General features: G+C 39.9%; 2 protein-coding genes across 4 annotated transcripts in view; one reads left to right on the plus strand and one right to left on the minus strand.

Moving 5' to 3' along the window:
- Positions 1-1,432: 1,432 nt before the first annotated feature.
- On the minus strand, positions 1,433-10,422 carry LOC137992513 (serine/threonine-protein kinase ULK4-like). Its single transcript, XM_068837886.1, has 5 exons — positions 8,559-10,422; positions 7,942-8,157; positions 5,821-5,963; positions 3,922-4,935; positions 1,433-2,461 (listed from the first exon to the last, which is right to left on the minus strand). The coding sequence occupies exons 1-5, from the start codon at positions 10,330-10,332 to the stop codon at positions 1,574-1,576; spliced, it is 4,035 nt and encodes a 1,344-aa protein (XP_068693987.1). The 5' UTR covers positions 10,333-10,422; the 3' UTR covers positions 1,433-1,573.
- Positions 10,423-10,460: 38 nt separating this feature from the next.
- The window catches only part of LOC137992534 (unconventional prefoldin RPB5 interactor-like), an 18,544-nt gene continuing 9,631 nt past the window's right edge, over positions 10,461-19,373 (plus strand). For 2 of the 3 annotated variants that reach the window (XM_068837904.1, XM_068837912.1), the window contains exons 1-5: positions 10,461-10,568; positions 10,646-10,680; positions 10,806-10,884; positions 15,110-15,245; positions 17,716-17,807. In XM_068837904.1, the coding sequence (XP_068694005.1) occupies positions 10,521-10,568; positions 10,646-10,680; positions 10,806-10,884; positions 15,110-15,245; positions 17,716-17,807 (390 nt within the window). In that variant the 5' untranslated portion in view covers positions 10,461-10,520. Of the gene's footprint in view, positions 10,569-10,645; positions 10,681-10,805; positions 10,885-15,109; positions 15,272-16,865; positions 16,955-17,715; positions 17,808-19,373 lie in introns of those variants that run through there. The other variant, XM_068837921.1, reaches the window with a different exon arrangement.

Genomic DNA, 19,373 nt, shown 5'->3' on the forward strand with positions numbered 1-19,373 from the left:
AGTTCTTGACATGTGATGGATGTGACCATGAATACAACAAATAACTGTGTGAATCAGTAGGTTTGTAGTGCACACTAGTACATAGCACGTTGCCTCTAATAGAAACTTTGATATCTAGGAAAGCCAATGAAGTTTCCGAAATTTCCCAGGTATATTTAAGAGCCGGATGAAAAGAGTTGACGGAGGTTATAAATTGATCGAGTTCTTCTCTGCTGGATGAAATAGCGCCGATGCAGTCGTCGATGTAGCGGCCGTAGAGTTCAGGTTTGGGGCCGTTGTACTGATTAAAAAATTGGTGTTCAACATATCCTACAAAAAGATTGGCATAGCTAGGTCCCATTCTTGTGCCCATTAAGCAGGAGGCTCTGGCAAAGAGATTGGACAATGAGTACCAATTTCCTGTCCTGAGCATGCGCATAACATTTCGCTTGTTGCTCGTGCTAAGAACCGAAAACACGAAGTTCGAAGTTCGTTAATTATCAACGCGTATGAGTGGGAAATTACGCAACGTAGTTGTACGAAGACCCAACCTCCTCCCCAGGGTCTCCCTTCTTCCCTTGCCTTGAAGCGGGAGAGACCCCGTTACTTCTTCGGCGCCAGCTGCAAAGGCTAAACATTCTTTCGAAATACCTCTCATTGTCGGCTTGATGGGGCAACGGAGAACGAATGTAGTCAAGGAGAGAGAGAGTGTGGGCTATAGACGAAAGAAAGAAATGATCATCTCACTTACCTGAAAAGTTTAAAGTGCCCCTGTGACCAAAAAATCAATTCTTAATTTTCTTTGGATTTCAAAACTATGTTAACTAAACACTAAGCTACCAAAGTTTTAAGCCTTGATTTAAAAAAGACACCTGTTCATTTTAACTGGAAATTTCCTATTTAATGGTCCGCCAATACTAACTTTAAGATCTTGAGAGAGCTGGATCAACGAGAAAAATAAATGACGTCGAAGGCTCGCTAAAGTTTAAGAATGCAACGCGCGTGTACGCCGCGGAATTAACATGCAGCAAAGGAGTTTTGGGCTTTCGGACGGTGAGCTAAGTGAGCTCACGGTGAGCCTTTGACGTCACTTTTCCCTGGATCCAACCCTTTGAGGTCCAATCGGTCAGTTTTGAAAGTGAATAATGGCAGACGGTGAAATCCAAAACTGTCACTCACAGTAAACTGCCACTGGATAAAAGTCAAAGCTGAAAACTTTGCCAGTCGGGTGTTAAGCAAACACACTTTCAAAAAAGGAAGTGTTTTTTTTAATCACAGGGGCATTTTCACCAAATGGGAATGCAACCTGGCAATAATTAAGGAAGCCACTGAAGCCAAGAAACGAGTAACCACTGCTTCAGGAGTCCACTCTTTCTTTCAATATTTCACACACACAAAAAGTGATTTCCAGGAAAAAATACCATGTTTCACGATGGTTAATAAAATACTTGTACTTCAAACCGCAAAGTGGACGCATTTTTTAAGAGGAGTCTTTATTTTAGAAAGGTGTAAAACGACAATCATTGCCTTTTGCTTTCACCTCTTAAAATGCCTCGGGAAATCTAAAAACACTCTGACTCAGTACGCTGTAATTTTATTTGGCAACGTCAAGTTTCACGAGAATTTCTTGCACTAGACTTTGAACAGCAAGCGCTTCGGCGTCAGATTGCTGTGATTTTCCAATTTCTTGCAAAACTTCAAGGAGAATCTGCGCTTCTCTTGCAACATCACTCACTTGAGAATTTGCTGACAGCAACCTTTTGATGATTCTCAGAAGCTGCTTCCGTTTCTTAATGTCAGCGGTGCTTAACGCCTCAGCAAAGAACTCCATGTTTTCTGCACTTAAAGCGTCCTTGTAAATTCCTCCAAAAAGTTCGACCATTAGATACAAACACTTGCAAGCACTATCCCCAATATCAGTCTCTTCGTGGCAGAGAAAATTGATGAGCACGCCTGTCATATCCACCAGCGGTTTGCTCTCGACTAGAAGCTTCTCTGCCAGTTGCGTTTGAACCGTACTTTCGGAATTGGACTCAGTTTTAGCCTGAAGAGCTTTGCGAACTTCTCTCGAAACGTATTTCAATGTGTTGTTCAACAAATCAAGTAGAGGAAGCAACAAGGCAACAAAAGCTTCATTTCCAGGGATGCCATCATCGTTTTGACTGTCTGCAGTATCAACGAAAAGAGACACGAGGCTGTCAATCAAACCTTGATTAAATAACTCGGACATGTCGACATCTTTTGCGCACACCAAACAGTCCAGCAAACCCACTATACTTTGCACCATGCCCCTGTCAAGCCGGCCAGTGTGGGATTGTAGGATCTGGGACATAGTGACAAGAAGCTCCTGTTTGACTACAGTGTGAATGATTTCAGGGCTTCGCTCCAGGAAGGACAGTAGCAGTTTAAGACCATATGCGGGTAAAGGATCTTGGTCTTGAAGGATAAGATGATATTGCGGAAGTAAATGATCATTGATTACCTGGCAGCCACAAAAAGAAATTAATGATAATTAAAGTAATAAATTTCAACAATATCAAGTCGGTAATTTGCTGAAATTGACGCCGCAACGAGATCCCAAAGTTCTTCTCGCTGTAAAAGGGATACCCCGTGATGCAAATACTTCACGGGTGAATTCTTTTGAGTGTTTCGGAACACGAATATTATACAGAGCTTTTGGTAGTCGTGTTATTTTTGGTATGAACGAAATAGTACCCTGTTTTTCTCCCTACTATATCAGAATGAACGAAAGTAAGGAAATACTGTTTACTCGGGATACGTACCATTGCTAAAATCGAGCAAAGTAGTAGAACTATAGACCGAATGCATAAATGGCAGCCAAAAACATATTATTTTGTTTATGTGCTAATTAGACTCACTAGCATCGTTTGCATGAACAAAATGTAACAGAAAAGTTGCTTGAGAGCGAGGCTAGTGAGTCTAATTAGCAAATAAACAAAAGAATACATTTTTGGCCGCCATTGATGCATTCGGTCTATGGAACGTCGTGTCACGTCGTGTGCTACTTTCCAGAAGAGCAGCGCAAGACTAGTATAATTTTCGAATCCCCCGCCTACTATGTAATTGAATGCCTTTGTGAATACTTAGCAGTCCAAAATAGATTTAACCTGAGTGTGGGCTGTTCGACTCGTAATGGCTCCTTCCGTACAATTTTATGAAATTGCCAAAAAACAGGTCATAGATTTTTGCTGATTTTCTTACTACTCCATGAAGTCACCGTTCTTAGCAAAAATATGAAATGAAGAATTGGAGTCAACGTACTCGTTCAGGAGGAAATAGCTATTCCTTGACGAATTAAGCTTGTCGTCAATGAAAATCCGCCATTTTATCAAAATGCGCGCGCCAATGACGTAAGAAATTATGAGCAGTAGGGTTGCGCAATGCAAAACCAGGGAATCACCTTAACCCTAATCACTAGAGATCAGTAACTCACCCAGCAGTTATTCTCTGCCTAAACAATGTTGTTTATCTGCCAAAGCAGTTTAACACTGAGGTTGTCTGGTATTGCCAAGTTACGTGGCCAAATGTTACACCTGTTTATATGTCGCGAAGTGTCTCACCTTATTTTGGAGTATCCATTCAAGTCATAACCTTTTTTTTGTGGGACACATCGTTGCGCATTTAAGTGCATATCCATAAACCGGAATGAGAGTAAACGGAGTACTTCAAAAAGGATGTACTCTTAACTGCGCAAAGTCACTGACCACAACAAGTTCATTTCTCAGTTTTAGAACGAATGCATTCAGCAAAAGTTCCTAACATAACGCATTCACTGAGCAACCTCGGTTTAAGGATAAAGTAATGTGCCAAATTTTACCTCAAGTAATGAACTTACGAGAGATTTCATAACGCAACTAAGTAAAGAAAGAACTGTCAAGTTTGTTTCTTCAAAAGCTGTTATAAACTGTCCACTGATCTCACCTCATTCAGTTTGCTTGTACTTGATAACACATCTTCAAGTTTGCTGGAAGAGCTGTTAAAGTTGTGGTTATCAAAGTACAGTGATGCAACGTCAGCAAACATCCTAAAACTTAACACTCTCTTGTCTCCATTTGAACTGCTAATCAGCGCTGCCAAGTGCGGTAAGACGTGCTCCGTGACAACCGCGTGATACTCCAGGAGAATTGGAGGGTGTTGCGTGACTGCTTCAGTGATGGATAACACGACGCTAGTGAGATCTTCCGCGGCATTTGGACCTGCTGCAGATCCGATGCTGGTGGTGCCAGACTCGATAGAGATAATATGCGACAGCAGCATTCCAATGTTGATGAGGAACTCTTCGTGTGTTATCTGAGCTCGGAAGGCGTGACTAGTGACCAGATGAAGAATGATGGAGAGAAAAGGGAGGTGTATTCTGAGCTGCTTGGCTTGTCCCGCTGAAGGGTGCTTCCGTCCTTGTACCGCATCCAAAGAGGTCAACACATCTGTAAGAATACCTGGAGCTGCATCCACAACAGCAGCGACACAAAGTCGCTGACACTGCGTCAAATAATCACGGTTGTCTGGACTCTCCCCTTTGAGCGGCGTTCCTCTCTTCATCTGTCGCTCAATGTGCATAACAAGCCTGGATTGACAGCAGTGGAGCAGAGCTTCTGGGCTCGACTGCACCAAGGTAACTACTAAGAGAAAAACTTTTCCACGGATCACCACAGAAGGACTTTCCAACAAATGAAGACCTCTGGTGATTAAGTCTCGTTCTTGCACAAGCCTTCGCATTTGAGGTCGTGTGGATAGCAGTATCACAAACATGGTCACCAAACTTTGCTGAACCTTTGACACACTGTTTGAGAGGGCAGAGCTTACTGCCTTGAATCCTGCTTTTTCAAGGACGTGTTGAAAGACTGAAGGGGAGTGACTTGTCAGACGGCTGAGAGCCGTAATAGCAGTGACTTTCTGGGCATCAACTGTGCAATGGGTGAAGAAATTCCATAATAGCTGCAGTAAAAGACACAATACTCTGTTGAGAAGTAGTTAGATAGTGTTTTAGCAAAAGTTACACATACTGACCGGGCCCCAGTTGTTCGAAGGGTGGATAGCACTATCCACTGGATAACTCAATTGGTTTTGCTAGTGTTTATCTGCTGGATAGCTGGATAACCCTAGCGTGATCTACCTTTTGAACAACCGAGGCCAGATCCTTGGTTTTACTAAATACATAAAACTAACCTTCTGAAACCCTAACCCCACTACATTCCTAAAATCACTGTGCTAATAGCATATCTAAAACCAACAAATAATAACAAAAACAAAACAAACAAAAACCAAAAAAATTGCTTGGACATAAACATTACAAGATTGGGGATGAATTGGAGATGAAAGCTAGCTTCCCTTTAACAGACAGTCTGAAGCAGCCAGATCAACTTCAGGACTCTGAAGCTAGGAATCCAATTAACAAATCGAAAGTGGTTCAGCATTGTCGGTACTCTTATTGACACCAATATTCGTCATCACAGTGGTGCGCCTCGTGAGTCCACAACAAATTTTGATCACTTTGATGACAAACATTGTTGTCGATAAGAGAACAGACAACACTGAGCCACTTTCGATTTGTTTTTTACCACAATATTCAATGCCAAAGAATGTGTTTATTTCAGAGTGTGACCAAAATCATAATACAAAAAAGAGCAAGCAATATGATTGGTTTATTTCCCAAAATGAGCGTTGTTGATTAGCTATTACACCGCGCGACAAATTGACCTGAGCATGACACAAGCAGCTTTGTCTGGACTCTTATTGACAACGGCAAATTAGCCAATCAGATTGCGAGATTGCAAGCAATTGTGGTAAAAAATATTATTTCCAAATAAATGTACTTCATACCTGAGCTGTGTCATTTGTTGCAAACTTAATGCAATGTCTGCCAGTGGTTGTTGCTACATTCTCAATAGTTTTGGCAGCAAAGTGCTGGACTACAATATCCTCTCCTTCATGAAGACATCTGGTGATGATGGTGTATGTAACGCCTGCCACACAAAAATGGGATATTGAAGCAAAATGTGTTTCTACCAAATGCTTTCACCTCAGGCCCCAGTTCTTCAAAAGGTTGATAACAATATCCTTGGGGTAAATCACTATCCATTGGATAGCACAATTAACAATTATTGGATGAGGTTGAGCATGTTAGCGATAATTATCAAGGCCTCAGTTTGTGTTATCCGCCTCAGGCCTCGGCTTCGGCAGATAACACAAACTTTGGCCTTGATAATTATCGCTAACATGCGAAAACCGAATTCAATAATTGTTTTATTATGCATATTCCTGAGCTGAGCTCTGCCATGACAAAACTGATCAAACTGCTGGTTAGTGTGTTAGGTGACGTCACTTCTGCATGCATAAAACTATTGTCTGTAGGTATGACACAATTCAACATATATAAAATCTATTGTTTGTAGGTATGACGTAAGAGAAACAGAGCAAGCACGAATTAGCTGCGTGCTTATAGCCAATCAAAATCGAGCTGGTGACACCAATGTATAATAATAATAATTATTGGTTTTGCTGACTTATCCATTGGATAACTCAATTCGTTTTGCTATTGTTTAGGTAGATATTAGTCACTATTCAACAGTTTCAATCTGTGCAAAAATTTCACTATTTAGGTGTACTCGTGTAACCATGAATTACATGTACATTCCCTCTTACTCTAAGCCTAAGCATGTAAGTTAGGTGTATATGAGAACCTACGCCAAAGTTCAATGTGAAAGCATATTTCATACTCCAGATAGTGACTTATCCTCTGTTAAAGTTATCCATTGTTTGAAAAACTGGGACATGGTGTATATTAAGCGTCACAAAGATGCCCCCTTAATCTTCTCCCCAACTTCAACTTCACTTGTTCCTTGGAATATTATAAGACAAAATTATTTACATCACAAAGTGTCCCCTTCTACTCCAGGTGTTTCTCAAGCGAACATAAACAGCTAGATTTATCTCAACTTTGAAATAATGCTAACCCTAAGAATTACCTTATTGTTGGACATAGGTGGCAAATGCTGAAACTAAATAGGAATCTCTGTGTTGGTAGATCAAAATAGGGCACGCATATGTACTAGCATTTCTGGACCTGAGCGGTTTGATGGTGACAATATATATATTTTTTTCTAGTATAGCTCATGGGTAAAGTAAGTTGCAGTGAGCTGGAATCCATGACCCCGGGGGTGAGGGTCTGGGGTACTGACCATTACACCACCATACGTCCTTACTTAAGTGTGTAGCTCGTAGCCAGAGAGTAAAGCCAAGTGTCATAACTTACTACCGTTCACTGTTTCTCTCGCTCTATATAGTATTTGATTGAGTAGGAAAGCACAACATTAAGTCAAGGGGGATGTATGGAGCAACTCAGCACCCTTAGTAATACCACTTGTATTATCATTGGCCAAATTATTGACCAATGATAATGGGCATTGGTAATACAAGTAGCAGTCTAGAGCTAAGAAATGGTTGCCTAGAATAGTCTTTATTCAGTTAACAAAGTCGTTGATGGGCTATTGCAATAAATTACTACCAATGAAAGATGTGATGTAATCCTACCACTTTAATTGACATGTGGAAACCAGGCTTGCTATGATGATGTCAACCAATACAATACAACACAATACATATTTAACTGACCACTACCCAAGGGGGCTTTTCAGGGCCAATGACACACAATTACGACAGAACAGAACATTCAACAACAACTGTATTAAGAATCCCAACTGGCTGGAGGCAAGCTAGTTGGTTAATTACAAGTACAGCTGAAAAGTTGAACCAGGGTCTACCACTGAGGAACAAATTCAACCAGTCAGAACATGTCTTGAACCAGGGATCCCCCGCACTCAAGGCAAGCGCCCTAACCACTGGGCCGCATTGTCACCAAGACAAAACAGATGAAAACAAGATCTATACTCTGGTATTATATTTTTGGCTTCTTAGCTCAGTCATGGTTAACTCAAATCTGACCTGGTACATCCCATTGTGTAATTTGGCTTCCTAAACTTTCCTCTTGAGTAGCTGCATAAAATAGAAATTCTCCCAAGGCTGGTAACAGATGCTGCTTTAGTTTGGCATTTCTAAAATTGTCTCTGATCACTTCTGTCAGTGTGATGAACACTTCTGTCATGTTGAAGTCCTCTGAAATCATTGTGGCATTAGCAGCCAGAAGGCTCAAGCCATAACCTGGAAATGTTTTAAGAAAAGGAATATTTTAAAACATTGGTTCTTTTACTCACATGACTAAACTGTGGATGCATGCATGCCATCAAAACACAAAACTTTATCCTAAAGAAATTGGTCACAAGGAAACAACGAAAGAAGTTGCTTGTTGCGGCTTAATCTGCACAATAAATTAATGCCAGTTAAGCTGTGCTATCATTTCAATCCTTTCTTTTGTCATAACACTAGTAGAGCAGCCAAGCCTACATAATGAACACTTTGGATTTCTAAAGCACTGCTTGTGCCTCTGGTTTGGACAGGATTCTACCACTTCAATTTATAGCAGGATGTAGAAGGACAATCTCTCTATAGTAATTTTATTAACTTTTAAGAATTTGCATCAATCACTGTAAGGTAATACCTACCTAATCTTCCTTTAAAATCTGCAGAAAAGCCTGATTTAATCTGTTTAAGAACCACAGAAAGAAAATCAGAATCAAAGAGTAAATTTGCAATTTCTCTATCTCGGCAGAGTGAAGCTAGGTAAGATGAGGTGTGCAGTTTACTGCGGTGAAGAGTAGCCATAGGTCCAGCTGATGACTTGCCATTTTGAGACAGCAAGTCTCTAATGGCAATCAGGTGTTCCTCAAATTTTTCCTCTGGGAGATTTTCAAGTTCTCCTGGTTTTAAAGGCTGACAAGGCAAGGACTTGGCATCCCACTTTGGAAATGAAAACTTTTTTATTTTAGGGTTGTCTGCGATAGGCGTTACCGTGAAGTCAGATGGGTGGCTGGCTAAGTCCGAAATGCTCTGTTGTCCGAGTATGTTACCCGTACAATGCAACTGTTCCTCATCTGTTGCCTTGGACTCTTGATCTTCACTTTGACTGGGTCCATTTTGTCTAACCTCACTATTAAAATCATTTTTACTAAATGTCTGATTCTTTTTCAATGGAGTGGATTTTATTTCCTTTTCTCTGGAAGCGCAAACACTTATCTTTACATCTGTTTGCTCCCCTTGGCTGCTTGACCTTGGAGTGTTTTCATCCTGATTATTTGAATTTCTCGCTCTTGCCAGGGTTTTGGTTTTTCCTAACGATTCATTGTCAGGACCTTTTTCACTCTGCTTATTGCTGAAAGTGTATGTTCCTTGTCTGACCATCAGTTCAGGTGCATTTAACAAATCAGCATTTGAAGTGACTCCTTCATCATTTTTATTGCCATCACCACCAAGAAATTCTCTATTTTCATTTGCACTAATCTCAATTGATTCCTCTTGCTGTGATTCCAGAGCATCATCAGACACCACATTGTCGACCTTTCTTTCAGTTTCTAAACAGTGTTCTAAGTTACCATTCCAAAATCTATGACTTATTAAATCATCCCAAGTCAAGCGCTGGCTAGGGTCTTTTTGCAGAAGGCTTTGTATTAGATCATCAAGATCTAGCAATGCTCCATTTGCCGCACCCACTTCTTTATCATTAACATGTGGAGGGCTTTCATGAAATATTTTTGTCACAAGTTCAGGAAAAGAATCGGCAAAAAATGGTTGCTTTCCCGTAAACAGTTCATGTAACACACAACCAAATGACCACAGATCAGATGCTTTTGAATGAGGTTCCCCTTTGAGTATTTCTGGGGCCATATAATGGGGTGATGGTTTTGGCCTTGTAGATGTCTCTCTTTGTCCTTCTCTATAACTCTTCTCCTCTTCTTCTGAGTTCTTCTCCTCTTCCACAGAATCATAAAAGTCTTCCTCACCTTCAACCCTGGCCAGAGCAAAATCGCTTAACTTCAAAACACCTGATCCATCCAGCATTATCCTTGATGGTCTCAAGTCACAATACAGTATTTCAAGAGAGTGTATATGAAAAAGGGCTTTGGCAATTTCAGCTCCAAAACAACGAATCGTGTCCTCTGGAAGTCGTTTGTCCTGGGACAATACAACATCTAAACTGTTTCCGGTGCACAACTCAACTACCATCCAAATGTGATTTGTAGTTTCGTACCACTCATGAAACTTAACAACATTCGGATGCTCGATTTCATGCGTAAGTCTTACTATATTTCGAAGTTCAAAACGTTTGCATTTTTCAACACAGTGAATCGCCACGAACTCGATTGTCCCTTTCTTGCGGCCTTTGTAGACAACAGAATGCTCACCTCGACCGATTTCATCGTACAGAATGTAGTTCTCCATGATATTGGACCTGTATACCGTCAAATACAGATTGATAAAATTGTAAACAACAGTTAAAAAACCGCCATTTTTTTTACGAGATTTGCACAGCATTGTGGATAATTTTGTGAAACAAAACCCTCTTACCCCGGAGGGGTAAGTCATTACAGATAGAAGTTGTGAAAATGTAGGTAATCGCCTTGTTAAAAATGTCCGAGTTCGCCCAAATTTCTCGTCTTCAGGAAGAAAATAAGAAGGTAAAGATGTCCTTTGAAGCTTCTGTTGTACTTTGTTGTGTCAAATTGTCTATTTTATTTTTCAAATTTTGTTTTAGGCTTTGCTGGAACGGCAGCAGCGTCTTCACACGTGGTGAGTGAGTTCATGAAGTTAAGCTTAAGCTTATTTATCCTACATTGCTTGTAATGTCCTTTCGTCTTCATTACTACTTAGGAATGAAAACCCACATCATGTGTATTGCTTTATTCTTGTTTAAGCGAGAAATACAAAGAAGACTATGAGAAACTTGAGGAGCTCCTGAAGACCCTTCCTCAGAAGACAGCCCACGAGGTTATGGTAAGCTTTTCGTAAGCGGCCACAATCCTGAACAAACGTCGACGATAAACATCGCTAAAAAGTTCATATTTTCACACTGTTTGCAGTCCTCGAATAATTTCTGTAGCTTTTGCTTCTCAAAGCTTGTTCCCACTTTACCCTTCAAGGACCCGAAGCGAATTAATTAAGGCTTACATGTACATGAGCAGTCTGTAGTTTAATGACCATTTTAGTACACAGAGTATTAGGACTCCGTGTACAAGCATGTAACGAAACATTCTATTCATACATTGTTTGTAGCCTTTGCCTCAACTCATATATAGACCATGTCACTGAGCAAATAAATTGAGAAGTACTGTACAGGAACTGACTTCACTGAAGAGTGATACTGCTACAATCTTGGCTCAGCAGGGAGGAAACTATGCATAACCTCACATCTTCCAAACACCCCCAAACACGGGCAGCTTACATGTATTGGCTCTGTCAGGTTACATGTAAAACATACATGTATACTAGCGTGAAGACTTGTACACCTAACTCAATACCAAGCCACCTGCTTTAATTTGGTACTAGGAGGAGTTGATTTGAATGAATCGTTGGGTGGAAATAATGCAAAGAGGTCACAATACGAAGCTCAAGTGGGATATAACAAATTAAGTAACCAACCCTTCTGCCTTGAAGTGGTGATTCTGCAAGTCTTGTACTTACCTTGACATTAACCTTGCCTCATTAAAGTTCATCTACATAAAATATTGTTAAATGTAACTATTGTATAAGTTAGACTAGGAGACCCTTAAAAAGCTTGTTTTAATAATGTGTGGTTCCAGAAAATATCCCTACCCCTACCACGGAAGATCATTGGGTTGTTCCAGAAAAAATCCACACCCTCCCGACGGATGGGATTCTGGAAATTCTCGCGGGAGGGGGGGTCAAGGACCCTGGAAATCCAGGTGGGAGGGGGGGTTGAACTTGAAAAAGTCTTCTGCAGGGGTCATCTGAACCGATAGTTCACGCAATTCGAACGTTTAGTTCGGTGACAGTTTAGCATTCTCAGACCCTGAAAATAGTAGAAATATTTTGTTCACATATTTCTCACCTGACATAAATATAGCAGAAAACGTGAACAAGATACTAAAGAAAGAGCCGTCGCAACAATATTGCAAAAGTTCGAAACGTCTGACACATTTTTGCTCGTACCCAGACCCAGCGCGCCACCGTTGTTTCGTGTAATGATACTAGAAAAGAAAGTAAACTAGACCCTCCCTGAGGGTACACTGGGTTGCCTGTGGTACGTGCACCGTTCCAGACAATTTTTTCAAGTTGGGGCGTCATTAAGACCATTTAAGGGGTCACCCAGATGTCATACCAGCCGAGGCCCTTTGGCTCACAGGTTCTCACATGTTCGTACGACGAAAAAAAATCTGTCCTTGCGTAATATGTAGCTCTAACAGTGCATGATATTGTTTTGGTATTGTCTATCATTGTAGTGCCATGGTAGAAGCCTTGGGTAAATAGCCTGAGAAGACATGTGGTTACTAGCAAAGTACTGAACCCAGAAAGATTGAAGAAAATAAATGGGAAGTGAGAAACGTTGGCTTCTGGGCTGACATGTTGATAAACTTCTTTTCACCACAAGTTTAAGCGTGCCCCCTGAGCATCTGACAGCTTTGTAATACTAAAGTTTACTAAAGTTAAGCCCTCTCCGGCAGGATTAGTGTCTGGATGGGTGACCAAAAACATATACGCCTTCGTAAAACAGAAGCATTGGACCGAAAATACTATTAATGCTAACAAATGCGAACTTAGCAAGGTACAGATTTTGTTAGCTTGCTTTATGCAAAAACAAATATTGATGCAAAAGTAAATAAATATTGATACACAGTTTTCAGAAAGAGCAGAAGGAAGTTTCCAGGATGGTCGCTCGAGAATAACATATTTACGACATGAAAACAACATTAATTTTGAACTGTGAATATAGAATATAAACAGTTACGATCAGCGACAAACAGTTTGGGAGATTTTTGCTACGTTCAATTTTGTTATTGTACGTTTTGGCTGCACAAATAAATCGCAAAATCGAAAGTGACATCGCCGGAATTCAGGGGGCGCCGTGATTACTGGTAAGTTACCGCGGCATGTGTACTTGCCAAACAGTGAAGCATCTGTGTCAAATGATGGCAAGATATCGGGTTTTCGTAAGTTTCTATTTCTGTCAAGTGTTATAAAGTTTGACAATAAATGAGCGAATTCAAAACAAAGATCACAATCGCCCACCATTGTTTCTGCAAAGTCAAAAATGTACTCTCCAAGATGAGGTTATTTATCACCAGGTAATTCCATCATTTTGGAAATAGCAGCTACTTTATTATTCACCGGCGTCACAATTTTTTGCTGATTTTGGGGCTCATTTTGTTGAAACTCAAGCACGCTTCCAACAGACCTGTTTATTTTCATGAAACCTTTCCTGCTTACAGAGTTATACTAAAAATATCCTCCTGTATCACGTTTCAACCTTAAGCTCGAAAATTCAATACACAACATGATATTATAATTCACAAAGGCAGAAAATATCACAGAATCCTTTTCCAGCGAAACATTTTATTGAAACAAACAACATAAGATGCACTAAAACGCCATTTGCGTTGCAATGACTTTCCATTGCTGGTTAACGAGAATAACAAACTCACGAGGCAGATTGTATATTTATATTTAATTAAGTTAGCACAACACAAAAACGCGGGAAACTACTTTTCCAAAAGGTCACGAACCACATAAAAAACATTGAAAGCAACATACGATCGATCTGAAGCACAAAAACATACTTACGTATGTCGTTTTGAAACAAAATAGTCAGTTTTGAGATAAAGTTAACATTATTAGCTTCAACGTTTCTGTTTTTCTTTGAGTTAGCTAGCAGTACAATCTCCCGAAGCTAAGAACAATGTGTCTTTCATTTGGGACTGATTCAAAACATTAAAATGGCAGTCTCAACTGGAGTCTCGTCCCCAGACTTCAAGCTTTGTCTCGTTTTTGTCCAACCAACACTTCTGTTCGCTTGAGTATCGCTTTTCGCTACCTTCACATGCAGTAAAAACATTTTTGATAGGATTCATGTTTTACTGGGGGTAGCTATAGTAACTCATTGAAAATGCGATAAGACGCAAGTTCCCACCATCTCAACGCTTGCGTGCAACAACATTTTCTTTTTTGTGGGTGGCATTTAGACCACGGACAGGAACCGGGAGTCTAGTTTTCTCTTCTTTGAGTAAACGCGATTGCGCCCTCGGGAAACTATTGTTGAGGTTTGGTTCGTTATGTCAAACTGGAAATTCTAAAACAGGAGTTTCACTACTCATTGGAGAAAGTAAATCGCACCAAAAACAATAACAGTCGCCCTCTGGATTCCATCTGTGGCTCAGAGGTAAGCAACAGCTAGTGAGGCTGGGTGTCATTTAACGGCGAGAATGACTGCTGGAGAGTCGGTAAATTTTAAGACTGCACTTAAATTACCATATCTAAGTCTACAAATATGATGGATTATTTTGGCGTCAATAATATTCTTCGTAAAACAATTGCTTTGTGACAACGTTCATGAAACCTACCGCGTCAACATGACTGTGTGGTCGCTAAATAAGAATCAACCTGAAGAAACTGACAAAATGTGTAGACAAAGGAACCTTGTAAGTTTCTGTTTTATTTACTATCGTTTGCAAAGTTGTCTAAGCGATTGAAATGTTCTCATCAAAGTTTGCACAAAAATGTGAAACAGTTGACGTGCAACCCAAATGTTTAAGCTTTGCAAAGTTGATGGCGAAGAAGCTAAAAGTTAAGCTGGATAATGAGCTTAAGAAAGCGTTGTATTTTTTCTAAAAGTTAACCTTGATGTTTACACTGTTGAAATAAAGTTCTACTGTAATTACATAACTAATTCACTTTCTTTTTTATAACTACAAAAATTCTGGAAATTCCTGAGGGGAGGGGGGATCATCAAAGACCCACCTGGAACGGAAAATCCTGGGAGGAGGGGGGTGCAAATCAAAAAGTCTTCCGTGATGGGGGTATAAAAATTTTCTGCAACCACACAATATTGGTAAAACAATGACCTGAGCTATAACTTGAATTTCATTTTGAACAAACTGATGGACAAGCTGTTTAAGTGCCCTGTCAGATATTATTTTGCCTGCTTTCCATTCGCTTTGAACATTTGATTTAAATAATTAATAATTGATCAATTATTGATTTTCAGGTACCAGTTGGCTCAGTGGCTTTTATGCCAGGGAAACTGGTTCATACCAATGAAATCACAGTTCTCCTCGGGGATAACTGGTTTGCAGAACGTTCAGCCAGCCAAGCTGTCGAGATTGTGGCAAGAAGGAAAAAATGTACTGTCATTAACTTCATGTTCATGGTAATGCCTATTAATGATGGAAGTTTGCAAAAAGGTTTTAAGTTCTAATTTTGTCAAAGTTCAGTACTGTACCATAAATATCTGTGTTACTTGTCCAAGAAAAGTAAACGATAGGCAAAACACTGAATTGAATTTTGCTATTGGCATATCGCATATTCATGAAAGAATTACTTAGGTTTGAGGAGAAGTTGAACTTCATAGTTTGATGATGATCAAAATGATTCAACCAAAAGGGCTTCAGCGATAATGACAGCCAAATGTTGGCTTGATCTGATGAACTGAAAACTGTGAAGGCATTAAAAAAATATTTATGACCAGCACCATTGCAAACTCTTCTTTAAGTTATGGTAATGTGTTATTGTTTGCTTCAAAATAAAAATTGTTTTAAATAATTATGCATGCAGAGTTGCTCAAAAGTGTTTCACCCTTGATCATTTTTCTTAGAAAGTTTTTTAAGTTTATGCAAGTTGCAAATTGCTTAACACCTCTCAATAATCACAGTTCCAGTGAAGATAACCCTTCTTGAACTTTAAGTTTAAGGTGTCCCAGAAACTTTATAGATTTCGATGACTATAATTTTGTTATTTGTTACTCAGTGTTGTTAATGAATAACAATAATTATTACAGCTGTACGTTATGTTACAGTCAAAACAGCTCAAGCGGTCCTCTAACGAGTGGGTTAATTAATGAATTTGATTTCAGTAATCACTTCAATAATCTGGTCATCAGATGAATGGTGCAAAATTCAAATTAAGCCTCAGCTCAAAACTTGAATTTTGTTTGGATTATGCTACGACCTCGAGAAAAATATTCAACAAGGTAGAATCTCGAAAGAAGAATGATACAATGAAGTCTCGATTAGTCTGCCTTCTGTCAAATTTTGCGGGCAATGCTCTCTCTCTCACATTAAATTATTTGAGTTCCACAGTACCTGCCACTACGTGTCACAAAACACCCTGACTTCAAACCGATACACTGGCCTCTTGCGCTAGTTTCTGATATGACAGACTGCATGGATGATGGACGAATTAGGCTTGAAAAGTTGTCATTTTTGACAACTCTTTAAGGCAGTTTTGAAGTCGAAACAAACCAGCCATTGTCACTTTGGTCAAGGGAGGCTGTTTCTGCAAGCTGCGATAGCCAGAAAAACAGAGGGACGACTTTGCCTTCAGTAACGGCAAAATAGTTCAGATAGACTAACAGTAGAATGTGATATTCCGATTTTCGTAGTTGCCAATTTTTATTTTGTGTCAGTAAAGTGGAATCGCTGCAAAATGCATTACCGGTAATTTTGTCAAAGTACCGCACGGCTCGTGCATTCTTAAAGTTTTGCGCAAGGTTGTCTCAGATCTCACTGCCCTTCTCAAGGCCAAAAGACCTCGGGGAAAAAAATGAGTTACTTAGGGTTTTCTGTGAGGGTAGTTGGATAACTTTCGACTGATGCTGAATGAAATTTGATTTCCATTAAGCTTTCCTCAATATAGGTTGTTGACACGAGAACTCGGATCGTCTCTGCTTGTGTGACCTCCATTAAACAAACGTGGTTGTGTTGACGAGGTCATTCCTTTAGTGTCGGTTGTTCTGATCATTTCAGTGGTTTTCTTTCTGGTTTGGAAACATGCCAAACGCAATGGAACGGAGTGTACGATCGCGAACCGTGGAGTTATCGTGGTCAAGCTGAAGGTACTTGAATGTGTAAGGCTCGCCTTCATGTTTGAGACTGAGTTTTGCAATGGTTTCAAATTCATTCTCGTAGACATTTAGCATTGAACAACAATTAGTTTTGACAAACACCTCAGAAATCAAGGCACAAGTTCAATACTGTTGCTTTTACTTCGCCCGATCCAAGGTGAGCAATACAAGTCGATGCAGTCTGACGTTGAACCTAAGCTTAATTGTTGCGCAGGACCTCTTCCCTTCAGAAGACCTGCCACAAATGCAACTGAGGCTAAGTGGGTAGATGTTAAACTTGTTCCCTCTTTCGTTAGACCTTGATTACTGTATGCGGTTGCGAGATTTTGCTATCCGTCCTTTGAGTTATCAGAACATCGTGGTCTAAGCTTGGATGTAACAACAAATGCAGCAATTATTATTGTTATTGAATGATGGTGCGATTACTGTTTCGTAGGTGTATCAGAAAATGACTGAAATTTAATACCTTCCTTCACATTTCTCAAATGCTACCGTCTTCTCTGGACATTGTTTAAGCCAGTGTTTAACTAACAAAGCTCTAGCTCCTAAAAACCAATTAGCTCCGATTTAGGTGCGTTTTGGAAATGCATTTCCAAAATCACCCGCGTTTGTTCTTTTTTATATACACGTTAAAAACATGTAAATGCAGACGATTATCTCTGACCTGTACTGTACTGTTTCTTTGGGTATTCCCCTTTTTATTGGGTGCACATGTGTATGTAGCACTGAAAATTGGGATATTTGTTTTTCAGACCTTGAGAATAACATAGCTGGGATCAAGCAAGACATTGAGAGTTTCGATGCAAGGCTTAAGTTTGCTGAAGATATCCAATCTGTTGCTGAGGTACTTGCAATTTCACATTCTGGACATACAAATTTATTTCTGAGACATAGCTTGGAGCCATGCATTGTAAGATTAACTCTGCACACTATTATAATAGATCCTTCTCCAAAATGGTGGCCAAAAATTCAAAAAAGTTACCGTACTTATTCAGCTATAAGCCGAGCGATTTTTACACAAATCCTCACTCAATTTGGGCAAATCTGAAGCGGTAGAAGGGGTCTCGGCTTATAGCCGAGTATTTTTGATAAAAAAAATTTTCTCAGCAAACTAAAACAGTAACAAATGAACGTGTATTCACTTACAAGCCGAACTAAATTACTTGTAAAATGAAGAGAAGTTGTTGTTGGTGTAATGTGGATTTTTATTACTTGGTGGCTCGTAAAGGAGCCGTTCGTGTTGTTGTGTAATCGGGATCGATCTTATTGCTCGTCTTCTTCCTCGCTGTCTGTCTCAAATTCGTTGTCCATTTCCTCGTCTTGACTTTTTTTTTTCGTTCTGGAATATTCTCGTCGAAGACTGCATCGTCTTCTGTGCCGTCGAGTGCGTTATAGAGGTGCCATAAGTCTTGAATGAACGCCTTCCCATCTCCTCGGGAATATTGCGCCAAGCCTGGTTTACCCATCGAAGGAACGAGGAGTCTGGGAACGAGATCGCACCATCACAGATCGTGTAAACAAGCTTGTCACATGACACCCTAGCAAACTTGCGACAAAAACGCAAGAGGATTTCTTCTTGTAGCGACATTTTCCAAGCAAAAAAACTGTACGCATTAAAGGGAAAATCTTACCTTGAATTCTTTGCTCTGAAAACCACGCCAAAGGTCGTTGATGGAGCTCGGGATACGCTCCCTGATACGCTCCCCATTGAACAGATTTGCCTTATCTTTCCTCCAGCGACGGAACCATCGACTCGCTGATGCCGTATTCTCCGGCGATCTCGAAGTTATTTTCTACAGCTTCTGCTTCGGCGACTATTTTAAGTTTAAAGAGCGAGGTTGTAAGGTGTCCAGTCGAATAACTTTTTATAAAACGCTTCGCTTGTACGAAGACACGTTTCCTGTGAGGTCAACAATTGTTTAATTTTATTCGTCACCTCACGATCACGTTGCTTGTATGTTTCTTATCTTTCGTGTTCATTTGATTGCTTTGCGTATAATTTTTCAGTCAATGTCAATTTGTATTTTAAATTACGAAAATTCCATAGTCGATAATACACATCAAGACCTAAAATGGGTCTCGGCTTATAGCCGAGTATTATGCATTTACAATTCGTGTCAATCAAGTTGATTTTTTCCGTAAGAAGTTTGGGCTCTCGGCTTATAGCCGAGCTCGGCTTGTAGCCGAATAAGTACGGTAAAGCTAATATCAGAAATAGAAAGAGCATATCACGTGTAACATACATGTAAGCTGAGAAAATATAAGTTGAAAGATGAAATATTTACTGACAATTTTATATGATTGGAGGTATGGCATGTACCCCCAGTTATTTTAATGTCTGTAAATTACTGTTGGATTTTGTACCATGTGATCGTTAGTTGCAAAAGGCCTATTTATACATGTACTTCCA

Source organism: Montipora foliosa, chromosome 1 (genome assembly GCF_036669935.1).
Source record: "Montipora foliosa isolate CH-2021 chromosome 1, ASM3666993v2, whole genome shotgun sequence".
NCBI lineage: Eukaryota > Metazoa > Cnidaria > Anthozoa > Scleractinia > Acroporidae > Montipora > Montipora foliosa.

Coding starts and splice junctions, on each gene's coding strand:
- LOC137992513 (XM_068837886.1), bottom strand. CDS start 10,332: ATGGAGAACTACATTCTGTACGATGAAATCGGTCGAGGTGAGCATTCT. Junction 8,158..8,558: donor AGATTTTAAAGGAAGATTAG/GTAGGTATTACC, acceptor AAACATTTCCAG/GTTATGGCTTGAGCCTTCTG. Junction 2,462..3,921: donor GTACAAGCAAACTGAATGAG/GTGAGATCAGTG, acceptor TGTGGCTGCCAG/GTAATCAATGATCATTTACT.